Source organism: Garra rufa, chromosome 16 (genome assembly GCF_049309525.1).
Source record: "Garra rufa chromosome 16, GarRuf1.0, whole genome shotgun sequence".
Taxonomy (NCBI): domain Eukaryota; kingdom Metazoa; phylum Chordata; class Actinopteri; order Cypriniformes; family Cyprinidae; genus Garra; species Garra rufa.
Genome location: NC_133376.1, coordinates 37,701,542 through 37,719,958, shown reverse-complemented (window position 1 = coordinate 37,719,958; position 18,417 = coordinate 37,701,542). Strand labels below are relative to the sequence as shown.

Below are 18,417 nucleotides of genomic sequence, written 5' to 3'. Positions count from 1 at the left end.
AAACCAGCCTAAACAAGCAAAGGACCAGTATAAACAAGTAAAGGACCAGCATAAACCAGCAAAGAACCAGCCTAAACCAGCAAAGGACCAACATAAACCAGCTAAAACCAGCATAAACCAGCATTAACCAGCTAAGGACCAGCATAAACAAGCAAAGGACCAGCATAAACCAGCTAAAACCAGCATAAACCAGCTAAGGACCAGCATAAACAAGCAAAGGACCAGCATAAACCAGCAAAGGACCAACATAAACAATCAAAGGACCAGCATAAACCAGCAAAGGACCAGCATAAACCAGCAAAGGACCAACATAAACAATCAAAGGACCAGCATAAACCAGCTAAAACCAGCCTAAACAAGCAAAGGACCAGTATAAACAAGTAAAGGACCAGCATAAACCAGCTAAGGACCAGCAAAGAACCAGCCTAAACCAGCAAAGGACCAACATAAACCAGCTAAAACCAGCATAAACCAGCATTAACCAGCTAAGGACCAGCATAAACAAGCAAAGGACCAGCATAAACCAGCTAAAACCAGCATTAACCAGCTAAGGACCAGAATAAACAAGCAAAGGACCAGCATAAACCAGCAAAGGACCAACATAAACAATCAAAGGACCAGCATAAACCAGCAAAGGACCAGCATAAACCAGCAAATGACCAACATAAACAATCAAAGGACCAGCATAAACCAGCAAAGGACCAGCATAAACCAGCAAAGGACCAACATAAACAATCAAAGGACCAGCATAAACCAGCTAAAACCAGCATTAACCAGCTAAGGACCAGAATAAACAAGCAAAGGACCAGCATAAACCAGCAAAGGACCAACATAAACAATCAAAGGACCAGCATAAACCAGCAAAGGACCAGCATAAACCAGCAAATGACCAACATAAACAATCAAAGGACCAGCATAAACCAGCAAAGGACCAGCATAAACCAGCAAAGGACCAACATAAACAATCAAAGGACCAGCATAAACCAGCAAAGGACCAGCATAAACCAGCAAATGACCAACATAAACAATCAAAGGATCAGCATAAACCAGCTAAAACCAGCATCCCATCACCAAAACATACCTAACCAGCATATGTTGTTTTTTTTTTCAGCAGGGAAATCTTACTGTTTACTAGGTAGTGTATTATTATTGAACAAAAACAAAACTTTTTTGCATTTGAGGAAGCTGCGGTGTGCATCAGTTTACGCAGCTGTGCACAGATTCACAAATTCCCGCTTCTCTCCACTCAAATCGTTGATGTAAATGTAGCCTGCGTTTTTGGAACGCCGCCCTGACTCTGTAGTTCCCGCCCCTCTGCTCCAGTCTCAGCCTATTCGAGCGGATCAATGAGAGCTCATATTTGAACTGCTGCAGACAGCCCGAAAACTTACTATCGAGGACGGGCTAGACTATAGAGGCAGCGCAGAGGAGCATGGGTTGTCACAACAGCAAAGTTTGTGGCCAGGTCTCCCGGAAAAAGGTAGGTCATTTTAAAAAACCTCCTCAGGATGTTCACAAATAATGCAAAGTTGCAATGAGACCCGCAGCGGCGGCATCAGAGGCGAGAAATGTTGCAAATACAGCACGTGTAAATGTATCTGTATTATGGGAGCCACTCTTGTTTTGTTCTCTCAAATCACTTGTTACTTCCTCCCTAATGCGTTAGTCGATGCGAGAGCTCTCATATTAGTTTGTTGACTTGTGAAAGTTTTAATTAGAAACAGATGCTGGGTTCAGCAGATGAGATCTACTGTTGTTTAAAAGCTGCTGCTGACATCCGTTCTGACAAATTAAAGGCGTGTTATCCTGCATTCAAGTGTGAGCACTTTTGTGCCTGCTTTTAAATTGTTCCGCATTTCGTTCAATGACAAATCAGGATCTACGAGGTGATAAAAAGGTCAAATCTTTTTACATGTAAAAACAAAATGTAGTTTTTGTTCGTTTTTAGACATGAGCCTTCTATTTTCCTGTTGGCTTTCTTCATTTTTGGAAAACATTTGTAGTACAATGATACACAGTTTAATTAATAATTATTTACAAATACGTTTATTTAGCTTGTTTTCAAGATAAATATATTGAAAACAAATACAATTAACGTTTTTAAGGTAATAAATAAGATGTTTTTCTTATGGTTACTCCATTTGACATTAACAAAATTCACACTTTCATTAATGACATACGTGATATTTAAAATATAAATCATGAAAATTAATCATTAATGACCTAGTCATGTTTGTTTCATGTTGATTTCTAAATCAACAAGAATTGCAGCATCCACTTTATTTATTTATTAATTTTTACTTTTTTTTGGATTATTTACTATTGTGTACTTTTTTTAAACAGGTCTGATGTTTTTAACCGACTTTTACAAACATGCATGAGTTTATGCAGGTGTCTTGTCTGTTGTTTAATGCATGCATTTAAAGGAAGAAAGTTAAATGCATAATGGAGAACCACTAGAACCACATTGGCACTTTAAATATGATATTTTTAATGTAAATGCATGAGAAATATCAATGCATTCTTTGGGCCTTCACACATGCAGGAAAATCTGGCTTTGATAGCAACAGGGTCTTGTTTTCTAGATAAACAGATTTAAAACAAACATAATTAACTTTTTCAGTTAATAAATAAGATGTTTTCTTGGGGTTACTCCATTTGACACGAACAAAATTCACATTTGCATAAATGACATGCATGATATTTAAAAAAATAAATAATCAAACTTAATCATTATTGACCTGGTCATGTTTGTTTTCATGTTGATTCCTAAACTATTAATACAACATCATTATTTTTCTAAGAATGTCAGCATTATTTGGCCTTTTTTGACTTTTACAAACATGCATGAGTTTCTGCAGGTGTCTTCTCTGTTGTTTAATGCATGCATTTAAAGGAATAAAGTTAATGCATAATGGAGAACAACTAGAACCACATTGGCACTTTAAATGTGATATTTTTAATGTAAATGCATGAGAAATAGCAATGCATTCTTTGGGCCTTTACACATGCAGGAAACTCAGGCTTTGATAGCGACAGGGTCATGTTTTTAAAGAGAAATATATTTAAAACAAACATAATTAACTTTTTCAGTTAATAAGATGTTTTCTTTGGGTTATTCCATTTGACATGAACAAAATTCACATTTGCATAAATGACATATGTGGTAATTACAAAATAAATAATGAAAATTAATAATTAATGACCTGGTCATGTTTGTTTCATGTTGATTCCTAAACTATTAATAAAACAACATTATATTTTCAAGAATTTCAGTATTTATTTGGAATTTTTTTATTTGCTTATTTACTATTAATGTACTTTTTTAAATGTATCTGATATTTTTAACTGACCTTTACAAGCATGCATGAGTTTCTACATGGGTCTTGTCTGTTGTTTTATGCATGCATTTAAAGGAAGAAAGTTAAATGCATAATGGAGAACCACTAGAACCTCATTGGCATTTAAAATTTGACATTTTAATGTGAATGCATGAGAAATATCAATGCATTCTTGGGGCCGTCACACATGCAGGGAAATCTGGCTTTGATAGCAACAGGGTCAAGCTTTCATTAGCCCAGATTGCTGAAGGATTTAGATTCGCTGGGCTTGGATGTGACAGACACGGGGTCCCAAGTTTCTCGCTGCAAGTTTTAATGTGACCTATAAACAGCCCGAGTTCATTTGGTCCTGTTAATCACATAGCCATGTGTCAGTATACTTGACATGGACAACTGGAGAAGTGTGAAAAGTCTCTGAAGACCAAACAGAGAAAGCCTTACACTCACTGTTACAGCTTCTATTGGAGTCGCATCAAAAGCACACAAACCACATGACGGCAAAGTGTAATAAAGCCAGGGGTTCATTAAAGTTCCAGAACATTTGGTTCCCTGCCACAGAGAGCCAGCAAATGCATAATAGTGTTGTTGTGGATTAAACCGAATTAGGAGATAGACGCAGTTCCTGTGCTAGCTTTTTTTTTATAGCTGGTTAATTTTTGAAAAGTAAGGCTAGCCTGCTAAATTGTTTCACTATTAGAAAGTTGTAGATTTTTACAATTCTATTCATAGTTGTCACATGGCTGGCTTGGAGACCTAGAGGGCAAACATCCATCGAACTGCAGCACAACCCTGTCAATTTTCCATCTGTTTCAAGCCACGGACATTTAGATCACCTCTCAAAAGAAGAAAAACAAACATATGTGAACAAACTGCAAGTTTTGGGACCTTGCGATCCATTTACAGCACATGCCACAGGATTAGAATGGATAATTTTGTAAAAGTAGGGATGTAACTATATCAAAATCTCACAATAAAATAATATCTTGATATGAAATCCACGATGTGATATTATTGAAAAAAAAAGACAAAGACTTGGAAAAAATAAAAAAATGTGTGCATTTTAAATTGTTTTATCTAATGCACTTTGAGAGTTCAAAATTAAGAGCTCCAACCTACGTCCTTAACTAAGAAAACTGTTAAAAGTCTGACTTTTTGTCAGAAGTTTTATTTGTGATATACAGTGCTCTCTCAGTCTAAATTACATTTTACACTGGTGTTTTAGGAAGCCAAACAAATTAGAATATAATAATAATAATAATAATAATTTTATATTATTGATATTCCTATGACAGTAATAGCCATATATTGTAAAACAATTGCACTGTAGAATAAAAATTAATATTTCATAGGTATATTATTTTTGCTTTACACTAGAGAAATTACAATAGCCTACTTTCCTAATGTCAACACTTGAAAGAGATATTTTGAATTTGGACTACTACAGTGCCTTGCGAAAGTATTGATACCCCTTCATTTTTTTTCACATTTTGTTATGTTGCTTATGTTAAATTACTTTTTTTCCTACATCAATCTACACTTCCTACTCCATAATGGCAAAGCAAAAATTGTTTTTTAACATTTGTGCAAATGTATTAAAAATAAAAAACTGAAAAGATCTCGTTGCATAAGTATTCATACCATTTTCTGGGACACTAGAAATTTAGCTCTGGAGCATTCATATTGCTTCTAGATGTTACTATTTGAATGAGTATGATTTAGAAAGGCACACACCTCTCAGAAAAGGTCTAACAGATGCATATCAGAGCAAAAACCAAGTCCTGAGGTCAAGATAACTGCCTGTAGAGCTCAGTGACAGACTTGCGTTAAGGCAATGATCTAGGGAAGCGTTCAGAAAAATATCTGCTGCATTGAAGGTTCACAGAAGCATGTAGCCTCCATTATCCATGATGGAAGACGATTGGAACAACTAGGACTCTAGAAAATGTCTGCCAGCCCCCATCCAAGCTGACAGAGCTTGAGAGGTGAAAAGGTGAGGCAAAGAATGGCAGATAATTCCCAAATGCAGATATGCAAAGCTTGTCACATCAGACCCAAAAAGACTTGAGGCTGTAAAGGTGCTTGAACGATGTACTGAGTTACACTTATTTCAGTGGTTTATTTTTAATAAATTTGTAAAATTTGCAAATCTGGTTTTTGCTTTGTCATTATTATGGTTTATGGAGTGTAAATTGATGTGGGGAAAAACTAATTTAAAGCAGTTTAACATAATGCTGCAACAAAACAAAATGTGAAAAAAATGAAGGGGTATGAATACTTTTGCAAGGCACTGTAGCTGTCAGCAATTAATACTGCACTTTAAAACTTTTATTTTGAAGGTTACGTCAATGTAGCTGATATTTTAGCGTAAAACTCTACTTTCAGTGAAAACTGGCTTACAAAAACTCTTCTCACTACAAATCTAGTGAAATGCTGTAAGTGAAAATAAAGCATAACTCGAGGCTGTTGCATTCCCAAATGCGTGCTAAACTCACAGAACATGCAATAAACAAGTTCACTGCATTTACTGTGAACTGAGCCGTTCTGAGGTGCGGAAAAAGTGCATGCTTCACTTTGAAACATGCAGAGAAAACCGAATTGATAAAGGGATTCAGTCTTATTGTGCTTTCGTTTTGGTTCGTTTGACAGATACTTTGCTAAAGCATAATGGTGCAAAACACAACTTTAAGGACCTTTTTATGTTAGAATAAAAAGTTTTAATGTATTTTAAAAACTACACCTTTTTTCACATTTAAGTATCGTCATGTGACCACAATGATGTCGAAACTGTTTTGCTATTGCGATACTACGATATTGATAATACTGTTACATCCCTTTTTCAGCCATATTAAGCATTTTCATTATAATGGTTTTAAAATGCTTTGTGCAAATTTAGCAAGCTGAATTCATATTCTGGCCACATCTGTTGGTCTATACATAGTTTTCATGATTAATATGGTGTACACAGAGTTTGTTCTTTTCATATCGCTTCTTAGTACATTAGCTCCTAATATAACCCTGGTAAACATAAGTGACATTCAGCTATGGAAGCAGATTAGTCTCATTAATAATTCACGCACAATACACGATGCACACATGCGTGTCCCAATTCACGTGCACGAAAAAAATATATATATTCACAAAAAAAATTCACGTGCAAAAAATAAGAATATAAATTCATAAAATACGTTTCACAAGTTGCAAAACACAATTCACAGATTTACAACTGTGTACAACAATTTTGAATGTTTAAAAATCACGAGTGTATCACGGACTGTGAGTGTGTGAATAGCTTTTTTACGTGTGTATTTTTTAGACTTGCGTGTGTGTTTTTGAGACTCTCCTGGCAGCGAACTCCTCCCATGCGGGTCACTCGTACACTTTAGCCAATCAGATTTGAGCCTGTCGATCGACCAATCATAACCCGCTGTGGGCGTGCCTATCTTACGTTACGTCATCAGCGCGAGTCCAGTTCCAGAATTCAGATACGATTCAGCTGTTGATCGTCTCATTTTGTTTTATACTGCATGCTTATTTAAAAATTGGTCGTTTACACACACTCGTTAACGTGACCAGTGTAAGCCAGCTGCTGCTCAGAGTGTATTATGTTTTAAAATTTATCGATTGTTATGTTTATTTAATAAAGAAACATTTGCGTGGATACTGTACCATACCGCATAAAGATATTAAAATTATAAACTTAATGTAAAGCATAAAATACGTTTTTTACAGATGGGACATGTAAATAAATAGAAAATGAAAATTATCTATTTGGATATTTTTCAAGCAGTCTCTTGTGGTTTTGTTTTTTTGATTGAAAACAGGAAAGAGCTGTCAGAGCCAAACTTGTCTTGTGTCTCAAATCCTACGATGGCACGCATTCAGCTGATGACGATTTAATAACACACATTGTAAACCATGTACATTTCATTTAAGTTTGTTTACGCTGCAGCCTGCAGATATTATTTATTTCAGAATTGTGATGCTTATGATGTACAAGTAGCTGCTCATATTTCAACCTCTGCCACAAATTATGAGGTGATGTGAATCTAGAAGTTTCATTTGGAACTGTAACTCTTTCAAAACAGTCATGCTGCAACCCATCCATTTTAACAGTTTCAACTGATTTAACTCATGCATTATTACTACATTTCTTTTAGAATGGTACCCTATGACTTTGTATTTGTTAAGGCATAAAGCTTTGTTATGCATTGTTAAATGTTCTGGTTGTATGTCAGAATTAAAACATTCAAAACAAGTCGGAACTTGAATGAAGTTTACTGAATAATCTTTGATGCATTCCTTTATGTGATCAGTCTGTCTGACTGACCAGCAAATTCCAGAACTGTTAATACTAAAGCAAATACAATTGCTGCTAACCAACATCATCTTGTGTATTGTAATCTCAAAGATTTTTACATCACTGCTCAACATAAAATTATGTATCACAATAATATAATGTTTTAAAAAGTACATGAATGTTGATTACATTAAAAAAATAATGCATAAAGGTGAAGTACATAAAAAGACATAAAGATTAATGTGAATGAAGAGGTCTGTAACTGTCATCCAGATGTTGTTCCAAAGTGTTAAATCCTGAAAAATGCAAGGAAAATGATTAGTGTGTTTTAATTAAACACTGCATCCAGTTGCACAAATGGTTAGTACAAACACACCGTTATTCATACACTGAGTTCTCGTGAGGTATATTCATCATTACATAAAGCTATAATAATAAAGGCAGGGTCAGTGCTAAGTGGGAGCTAGACTGGGCAGAGGACACCCAGCGTTGTTAAACAAAAACATGGCAATGAAAAGAATTCTTTCTTCATTTTGGCCAATAAACAGGACATTGTGGCTAACACAAGACAGCATCTTTGGCAACACTATCTGTTTTCATAGCAGCCGCTGGCTTAAACTGGTCACGTTAACGAGTGTGTCTAAACGACCGATTTTACCTTTAGTTTTTAAGCACTCAAAATAAAACAATACACCTTTACTAGAGTAGTTACAAATGAGACGATCAACAGCTGAATCGTATCTGAATTCTGGAACTGGACTCGCGCTGATGACGTAACGTAAGATAGGCACGCCCACAGCGGGTTATGATTGGTCGATCGACAGGCTCAAATCTGATTGGCTAAAGTGTACGAGTGACCCGCATGGGAGGAGTTCGCTGCCAGGAGAGTCTCAAAAACACACACGCAAGTCTAAAAAATACACACGTAAAAAAGCTATTCACACACTCACAGTCCGTGATACACTCGTGATTTTTAAACATTCAAAATTGTTGTACACAGTTGTAAATCTGTGAATTGTGTTTTGCAACTTGTGAAACGTATTTTATGAATTTATATTCTTATTTTTTGCACGTGAATTTTTTTTGTGAATATATATATTTTTTTCGTGCACGTGAATTGGGACACGCATGTGTGCATCGTGTATTGTGCGTGAATTATTAATGAGACTAATCTGCTTCCATATTCAGCAGAGTAAAGCCTTGTTTTGTCCTCCAGGTGGGTGTTTCTATACAAGTGTCACATGAAAACTATGAATACATGGGCAGGATGACTTCATTTGCTTTTGGTTCCTTTCAGACTGTAGATTGCATGAAGCAGAAGTGTCTTGTTTTGGTTGGCTTGTGTCCCACCCTGATACTTAACTGCATAAGTCTTGCCATTTCTCATTTAAACAGTCTCAAGTGACAGTGAGAATCTCAGTAGTTATTAACCAGGATGATTTGACGTGGTTCGACTCTTTTCTGTTTGTGAATGAGGGTGTTGGCTTCAAGTACACTCTTAAAAATAAAGGTGCTTCACAATGATATAGAAGAAGTGTTTTTGTCTAAATGGTTCCATAAAGAACCTTTAACATCTGAAGAACCAAAAGGTTCTTTGTGGCGAAAGAAGGTTCTTCAGATTCTAAAAAGGTAAGAAAGAGATGGTTCTTTAAAGATCCTTTGACTGAATGGTTCTTTGTGGAACCAAAAATGGTTCTTCTATGGCATCGCTGTGAAGAACCTTTCAAAGCACCTTTATTTTTAAGAGTGTAGTTGAGGAGAAAGGAGACCACAGGCTGTCAAGCCCAAAAAAATGTGATGAATTTAGTCATGTTAAAGAGTCAAAAGGGTGAAACTGCAGCTCTCAAATCTTAATTGTGAGCTGTGTAAATGTTTTTTGTTGAGAAACGCTTCCCTAACTAGGAGATTTTGCTCTTAAAGGAGAGCTTATTTTGCACTTGCGAGTGTTTTGAGGTTGTGTGTAGGCTGTATCTCAAAGGCATTTGTCACATTAGCTTCAAAACGTTAAATCACCTGTGAACGTTGCCGGCCTTGAGCGCTATCTTCAAACATTCACACTGGAATGGCGCATTCTTTACTCCCCATGGATGTATGAAAGCGTTCTTCCTGAATTTCAGGGCTTGTTAAATGTGAGAGTGTGCTAATAAACTGAACAGTAGTGTATTAATGTTTTCAGCAGGAAGAAGGCCATTTGTTGGAGAAGTCAGAATGTTTGTCTTCCACTGTGTTTGTATAACATTGAAGATACACTGCTGTTCAAACGTTCGGGATCAGTAAGATTTTCAATGTTTCAGTGCTGAATTTTCATCAGCTATAACTCCAGGCTTCAGTGTCACATGATCCTTCTGAAATCACTCAGATACGCTGATTTATTATCAATGTTGGAAACAGTTGTGTTGCTTAATATTTTTTGGGGACCTGTGGTACTTTTTTCAGGATTCTATGATAAATAAAAAGTTCAAAAGAACTGTTTATTCAAAATATAAATTTTGCTTTACAATATACATTACTATTCAAAAGTTTAGGGTCAGTATATCCTTTTCTTTTTTTTAAAGAAATGTGTACTTTTATTCAGCAAGGATGTGATAAATTGAAAAGTGTGATAGTAAAGACTTCTATTGTTAGAAAAGATTTATATTTTGAATAAATTCTGTTCTTTTTAACTTTATATTCACCAAAGAATTCTGAAAAAAGTATCACAGATTCCAAACAAATATTATGCAGCACAACAGTTTCAGCACTAATCATCATTTTAGAATGATTTTCACTGAATCATGTGACACTGAAAACTAGGGTAATGGCTGATGAAAATTCAGCGGTGCGTCACAGAAATACATTTTATTTCAAAGTATATTAAATTTGGAAACCAATATTTCACAATATTACTGTTTTTGTTTTGTTGTTGTTGTAATAAATAAATACAGCCTTGATGAGCATAAGGGACATTAAAAAAATTTACTGATACCAAACTTTTGAACGGCAGAGTAAATATTGAAAAATGGAAAAGAAAAAAGTGAATAATTCACAATATTACAGTTTTACAGTAATTTGATCAAATAAATGCAGCCTTGGCAAGCACGATAATTCTTTCAAAAAAATGACATTTTTACTGTTTTGTTTTTTTTTTTGGTCTGTTTTTGTTCTTATTTATTTGTGACCCTGGACCACAAAACCAGTCATAAGGGCCAATTTTGTGAAATTGAGATTTATACATCAACTGAAAGCTGAATAAATAAGCTTTCCATTGATGTATGGTTTGTTAAATAGGACAATAATTGTCTAGTTGAAAATCTGGTATCTGGCGGTGCAAAAAATAATAATAATTATTGAGAAAATTGCCTTTAAAGTTGTCCAAATGAAGTTCTTAACAACATATTATTAATTAAAAATTAAGTTTTAATATATTTACGGTAGGAAATTTACAAAATATCTTCATGGAACATGATCTTTACTTAATATCCTAATGATTTTTGGCATAAAAGAAAAATAGATCATTTTGACCCATTAGCTATTGCTACAAATATACCTGTGCTACTTAAGACTGGTTTTTGTGTCACATATGATCATAATAGGCAATGACTGTCTGCAATGTATAAAATGTTGTGGTTTAGCAATTAAAGATGATAATAGTAATATGCATTGCTAAGAACTTGATTTGGACAACTTTAAAGTTTTTTTTTTTTTTTTTTTTTTTAAGTATTTAAATTTTTTTGCACCCTCAGATTCCAGATTTTCAAACAGTTGTATCTCAGCCAAATATTGTCCATAACAAACTATATATTAATAGAAAGCGTATTTATTCAGCTTTCAAATGATGTATAAATCTCAAATTCAAAAAATGCACTCTTATGACTGGTTTTGTGGTCCAGTGTCATATACTGCACATTTAAAGTAAATGAGATTTGAGTTGTTCCATCTATTTAGAAATACAAGTCAAGTTTTGCTACTCTACTGCAAGTGGTTTGTCAATGATGTCATGGTTGTGCAATCTCGAGTGCATATCTCACCGGTACTGACAGACTGCTTTGGAATGCAACAAGTATCAATTTATATGAGACCTTTGTGAAATGTTAGAGTTGTGCATGAGTTTGTCAGCTAGTTTTTGAATGATTGATTGAGTCTGCAATGCAACAAATAAAGCATTCATTTCTTTCAGAAAAAAAGCAAAGCACAAGAAGCTGAGAAGCACACAAAGGGCATCAAACTTCAAGATGGAAGTGGTAAGTGGTTTCTCTCGATCTTGTCATGTGAACGCCTGCAGATGTTCCTTAGATTAACGAAAACAGAAAATGCATTGTCTCAAAAGCTTGTTTTGCTCTTTTAGATCCTGACGCATGTGCTACCGTTATTATCTATTAATGTGTGCTTTTCATCTCTGTCTATTCAAAGTCCCACGATTCCATTGTGAAGTGTGTTGTTGTTGGCAGAGCTCAGAGGTTTGGTAGCGCTGATGTTGGGTTGCAGGGACCTGTTAATACTCTTATGTTGCTGGCCGTGGGCGATCCTGGCTTAAGCTCATGGAGATATTGTTTCAGACGTACCACAGAGCAAACAATGTCGTGTTCGATTGCTCTCCCGCAGGTACACGCTCATCTGAGGAGAATCAGTTGGAGGCATATGAGTGTCAGCTAAAGATACTACACGCAGTTTTGACAGCTTCAGGAGACCAGGAGAGAGACCAGCTCCTCAAGGACCATCCTGGAGACGTCTGCACTTTAGTCCACAGCATTATAGAGAAGGTTTGAAAGCCTTTTATATTCAAAGCCCTTTTGAATGGAAGTACATGTAGCTTCATGTAGGGATTGAAGAACGACTAGTATTCTGATCCCAGATTATGTCAGCGGGTTGTACATTATGAAGCTGTCAGCGGCAATAAACGAGACATGCTTTTCCATTACAGCACAATTGGGAGCGAGGCTGATTCTGTGCACGTGTGCTTTGGGACATCTGTCCTTGTGCTAACCTCTGACCAACAAAGCCAAACCTGTTTGCAGGGAGGGATGCTATTCATTGCCCTGTAAAGAGGGCTGGTTTGTGTGTTTAAACACTGTAGAGCACTGCTTGTTTTAACAAGAGAGAACAAAGGCTTTTTTTTTTTTTAAATTGTCACCAAGTGTTTTTGTAGACTAATTTATGATGTAAAATGATTAACAGTTAAACACATTTATATAGCAGTATAAAAGGGAACACTGCATAGAACATGATTGTTTTTATAAAAAGCCATTTATAAAAAATATAACACATCCCTAACCGTTTTTTTTTTTTTTTACAATTTAAAAAAGCTTTTTTTGAGAGAGAGAAACAAAGTTGTTGTTATTGTTATTATTATTATTATTTATTTATTTATTTATTTATTTATCAAAGAATCCTGAAAAATGTATCACAGGTTAATTTTTAATTTGATCATTTATATATATTCATATATATTTGTTCATAAGTTTGACATGTTTTCATATATTTAGATATAATATATCACTGCCACTGCTCAAAGGTTTGTGATCAGTAAGATTTTTTTAATGTTGTGGTTTTTTTTTAGCCTCTTAAGCTCATCAGAGTTCCATTTATTTGATTAAAAATACAGAAAAAAGTATTGCAATTCAAATTAATTTATTTTATTTTACTTTAAAATTTAATTTATATCTGTGATGCAAAGCTGAATTTTTTTTTATCAGCTTTTACTCCAGTCTTCAGTGTCACATGATCCTTTAGAAATCATTCTAATATACTGATTTATTACTTTTATTATCAGTGTTGGAAATAGTGTTGCTTAATATTTTTTTTGGAACCTATGATACTTTTTTCAGGATTCTTTGATTAATAAAAAGTTAAAGAACAGCATTTATTCGAAATAGAAATCTTTTCTAACAATATAAGTCTTTACTATCAGTTTTTATCAATTTAACACATCCCTGCTGAATAAAAGTATTCATTTCTTTCAAAGAGAGAAAGAAACTTTGAACGAGGTGTTCATTGTTACAAAAGTTTTCTATTTTAAATAGATGCTGTTCTTTTAAAAAGTTTTATTTATCAAAGAATCCTGGAAAAAGTATCACAGGTTCATTTTTTAATTTATAATTTATATTTTTTATTTTTATTTGTATATATTTTTTTTTATGAGAATTCCAGCAGGTTTGTTCATAAGTTTGACAGGAATTATTTCTTTTTAATATTATTATTTATATTTTTTATTATAATTTTACAATTGTAAGTGTAATTGTAATTTTTCATTTATAACATAATTATAAAATAATGAATTTTTATTTATTGTTAATTCACTGCATATTATTTATCTTTTCTTCTTTTTTCTTCAGAAATTGTATTAATGGACTTTTTTTTTTAAATACTTATCCACAGGAAAATTTCTGTCAAATATCAAACTAAAAGATTGTGTGTTAATGTTTTTTTTTTTTTATGTTGTTGTTGTTGTTGTTGTTTATTTAAGTTTCTCATGACTAGTTTAATTTCTGCTTCTTTGCCATGCAAATAGCCTTGCATTCAATAATAAATAAATAATAAATGCATCATGTCTTGTGTTAACAGGTAAAGACAGAAATAAGCGCTGATTTAAATGATCTTCATGAAAAACAGATGAGGAGTAGCTTAGAGCGGCATCAGAGCGCAACAGAAGGTCAGAGGTCATTTTTTTTAAATTTACAATTTATAAATACACTACCAGTCAAAAGTTTTTGAACAGTAAATTATATTTATTATAAAATATAATTTTATATAATTATATTATATTTTTTTATAAAATATAATTTTCAACTTTTGACTGGTATTGTAGATTTAATTTAATATAATCTATATATAATATATACATAATCTTTTGCTAAATAACAATATTCAATAACTTAACTTTACAGAGCTACAGCAATTACACAATGAAGAGAAGAGCGTTTTAAATGAGTCTCATGCAGCAGCTGAGAATGCCTTGAAGGTAAACCACGTCTATTCGCAACATCACGGCTCTGATTTGCCTTAATACATTTGATTGGGAGCTGATCTAATATACTTCCCACGTCAAGCTAGACATACCAGACTTGACTTTGAAGTGATTGGTCTGAACTCTTTATGAACTCAGGATCAGATTGAAGGGCTGACGTCGGAGCTGAAGCTGTTCAACGAGTTAAAGCGCAGAGTGGAGGAGTCCACGCTCAAGAGGGACCTTCAGAGGAATATTGAGGTTTGTTATGAGAGTGGAGCTCTGTTGGCAAAGCGTGCTTCAGATAGCTGGAGTATTCAGCTGTATTTGTCTTTTCGTCCCAGACTCATGGCAGCCCGGGTGCGTTCTGGGAGCAGGAGCAGGAGAGTCTGCTGTTTGTCATCGAAATGAAGCGCGAGCGTTTACAGGACCAGGGAAGCAAGCTGCTGCAGATGGAAACACTGGTATAAACTTATGCTCATTATTGCAGGCCAATCATTAGTGTTGCTTCGTCAACGAAAATTATGACTCAATATCGTTGTCAACGAACCTTTATCACATGACGAAGACGAGACAAAATGTAAATGCTGGTCATGTGACGATGACGATAATTAAATGTATAATGCAATATCGTTGACGAATAAAAACGAGACTAAATGTGGTTTACAAAATAAAATCTATGCTAAAATGTCTCTTTAATTTCGTTGACGAAAACGAGACGAAACAAAATGTTATAACGTTAGATTGATGTGCGCATGCCCAGTAGCCAGAGCTGTATCTCTTCTAGCCTAAAGCCACTGACCGATGGCCAGCCAGCCGGGGTTCATTTTTGGGAGAAAAAGAAGAAACTACACGCACTTTTTAGTAGTGATGGGGAAAATGAAGCTTTTCGAAGCACCGAGGCTTTCCCCTCAACTGTATCGTAAAAAGGTTCATTACTTGAAGCTTTTCAACACGTTGCACACTAATGACAAAATAAAAAAGAGGCTAAAATACAATTTTCATTGACTAAAACTAGAATAAATGCCATCAGGTTTCGTCACCTAAAACTAGATGGATAATTCCGACTAAAATGCTTAGACTTTTAGTTGAGTAAAACTTGACTAGACTAAAAAGAGTATGAACATGACAAAAACTAAAATGACGGCTTCACCCAAAGACTAGACTAAAACTAAAATTAAAACCGGCCGCCAAAAACAACACTACCGTTTGCTGCATTTGTTACATTTGGTCCCTTCAATCTTAAAAAAGGGTTACATCCACTTTGTTAAACATGTAATTTGCTTTATACTCTGTCACTGAGAAATTATGTACAGAAATGAGAGCAGGTGCCTTATTTGTGTATTCGTGTTGATTATTTGAATCTGGCAGATTGACCTATTCGTTTGCATAAAGAAATGCACAAGTCACCAACTTAGGCCAAAACCATTTTTCCCCAATTTGTCAGCTATTTTAATAACTTCCTGTTTCTTGTTCTGTTGTGATGGTCAGGTGGAGAAGAATCTGTCGCTGGAGGATCAGCTCCTGCAGGCTCTACAGCAGAGCGAGGACTACAGGGTGCGGATAGACAACTACCAAAGCCTCATACAGTATGTGTTTACTGCAATCTGCAAACTATTTTAAAATACTGAGTTGAATTGTGCACTTCTTTGTGCAAAGTTTTACAGCACAAAGCCCAGTAATGTTTTAGGGGGCAGGACAATTACAAATACGAATGTTTACAAGGATTTGAGAACTCCATATGGCTATGTAATTTTAATTTTTATAAGCTTAGTTTAACTCTACAAACCTGATTTCCCCTTTTTTTTTAAGAAGTCTCTTCTGCTCACCAAGCCAGCATTTATTGATTTATTCAAAGTACAGGGGAAGAAATTATAGAAATGTAATACTTTTATTTAGCAAGAATGCTTTAAATTGATCAAAGGTGATGATGAAGACATTTATTAATGTTACAAAAGATTTTTATTTCAGATAAATGCTGTTCTTCTGAACTTTGTATTCATCAAAGAAACCTAAAAAAAATTAGACTCTGCTGTTTTTAGCATAATAAGAATAATAATAATAATAATAGTAAATAAATGTTGTTGTTTTTTTTGTTGTTTTTTTTACAGCAAGTCAGAATATTAGAATGATTTCTGAAGGATCATGACTGGAGTAATGATGCTGAAAATTCAGCTTTGAAATCCCAGGAATAAATTACATTTTTAAAATGTATTACAATAGAAAACGTTTTTTTTAAATGGTAAAAATATTTCACATTTTTACGGTTTTTGCCATAATTTGCATCAAATAAATGCAGGGTTGGTGAGCAGAAGAGACTTAAATGAATAAATAAGTTAAAAAAAATGTACTGTTCAAAAACGTTTGTCTGGTAGTGTTTTGTTTGTTTTATTATTATTATTATTTATTTATTTATTTTTATTGGAACACTATTGACCCTTTAGACAAAATTTAAAAGTCTTTTTGAAAAAAAAAAAAGTTTGCGTGTATTTTATTTATTTTAAATGCAACACTTTATTGACCCTTTAGACAAAATATTTTTTCATTTTAATATTAAACTAAATATAGACAAAAAGATTAATAAATAGTGTAATAAATATATTGCTCATTGTTCATTCATGTTAGTTAATACATTGACTATTGTTAACAAATGACACCTTATTGTAAAGTGTTACTTAAATAATTTAATTTAATAATTTATACATAAATAAGCTTTCCATTGATGTATGGCTTGTTATCATAGGACAATATTTGGCTGAGATACAACTATTTGAAAATCTGGAAACTGAGGGTGAAAGAAAAAATCTAAATATTGAGAAAATCGCCTTGAAAGTTGTGCAAATGAAGTTCTTAGCAATGCATATATTACTAATCAAATATTAAGTTTTGATATATTTACAGTAGGAAATTTACAAAGTATCTTCATGGAACATTTCATCTTTACTTAATATCCAAATATAATCTTTGGCATAAAAGGAAAAACCTATAATTTTGACCCATACAATGTATTTTTGGTTTTGTGGTCCAACATAAAATGCTTTTTAAACTCAATTTTAAAAAACAAGCTTTCCTATTGTCATCTTAATTCTTGCGCTGAAAGTGTCTGATTGAACATTTGTTAGCTCAAATGTTTGTATGTGGCGCCACCTGGTGTTGTAGATATTAACCTGTCTCTTGCTATTTACAGGTTTGTCCACTTAGGATTTTAAAAATGTAATTTTAATAGACTGAATGTATGTGTGTGCATAAAATATAGTATTTTCAGCTTGTCCATAATAATAATCTCTTATCCTCTTTTAGACAACTGTCCAAGGAGCAGAACGAGCTGCAGGAGGCGCTAGAGAAACAGTCTGTACAGAACCAGAAGCTCTCTCAGGAAAAAGAAGAGCTGCTCTTCAAACTCATACACCGCAGAGACTCATGCTCATCCTTCCACCTTCCTTCTGTCATAGCCACACAAGTGTCTCCCAGCTGACTGCAATATTAACCCTCATCACTGGATCCTCATCCTGCCTGGCCTCGGTGCCTTGGGGTTTTTTTTTTTTTTTTTTTTTTTTTTTTTGTAAATGCCAGTTTATTATGGAGTGAACATGCAGTGCTGATATGGACTTATTCACTGCATTTTTTTAACTGGCCAAAAACATAATTTTTTTGTACTTTTTTTTTTTTTTTTTTTTTTTGAAGAGACATTTCTTATCAGGAATTTTTTTTTTTTTTTTTTTTTTTTTTTTTTTTTTAATTAGCTGTGGATCTATGCAGTAGTTGTCTTTTTGTTGTTGTACACTTAGTAGCAGTTTTTGATTTTGATATCAGTTTTATTATTTTTATTTCTTTCCATCGGTTTTATTTTAATTTCC

At 34.0% G+C, this 18,417-nt stretch overlaps 1 protein-coding gene across 1 annotated transcript; it reads left to right on the top strand.

The window, feature by feature from the left end:
* The first annotated feature begins 1,358 nt into the window (after positions 1-1,358).
* Positions 1,359-18,207, top strand: ccdc69 (coiled-coil domain containing 69). The gene is made up of 9 exons (XM_073821225.1): positions 1,359-1,480; positions 11,795-11,858; positions 12,220-12,377; positions 14,179-14,266; positions 14,502-14,575; positions 14,720-14,821; positions 14,905-15,024; positions 16,052-16,149; positions 17,861-18,207. Exons 1-9 carry the CDS (start codon positions 1,433-1,435, stop codon positions 18,033-18,035), a joined length of 927 nt encoding a protein of 308 aa, XP_073677326.1. The 5' UTR covers positions 1,359-1,432; the 3' UTR covers positions 18,036-18,207.
* Positions 18,208-18,417: the final 210 nt, after the last annotated feature.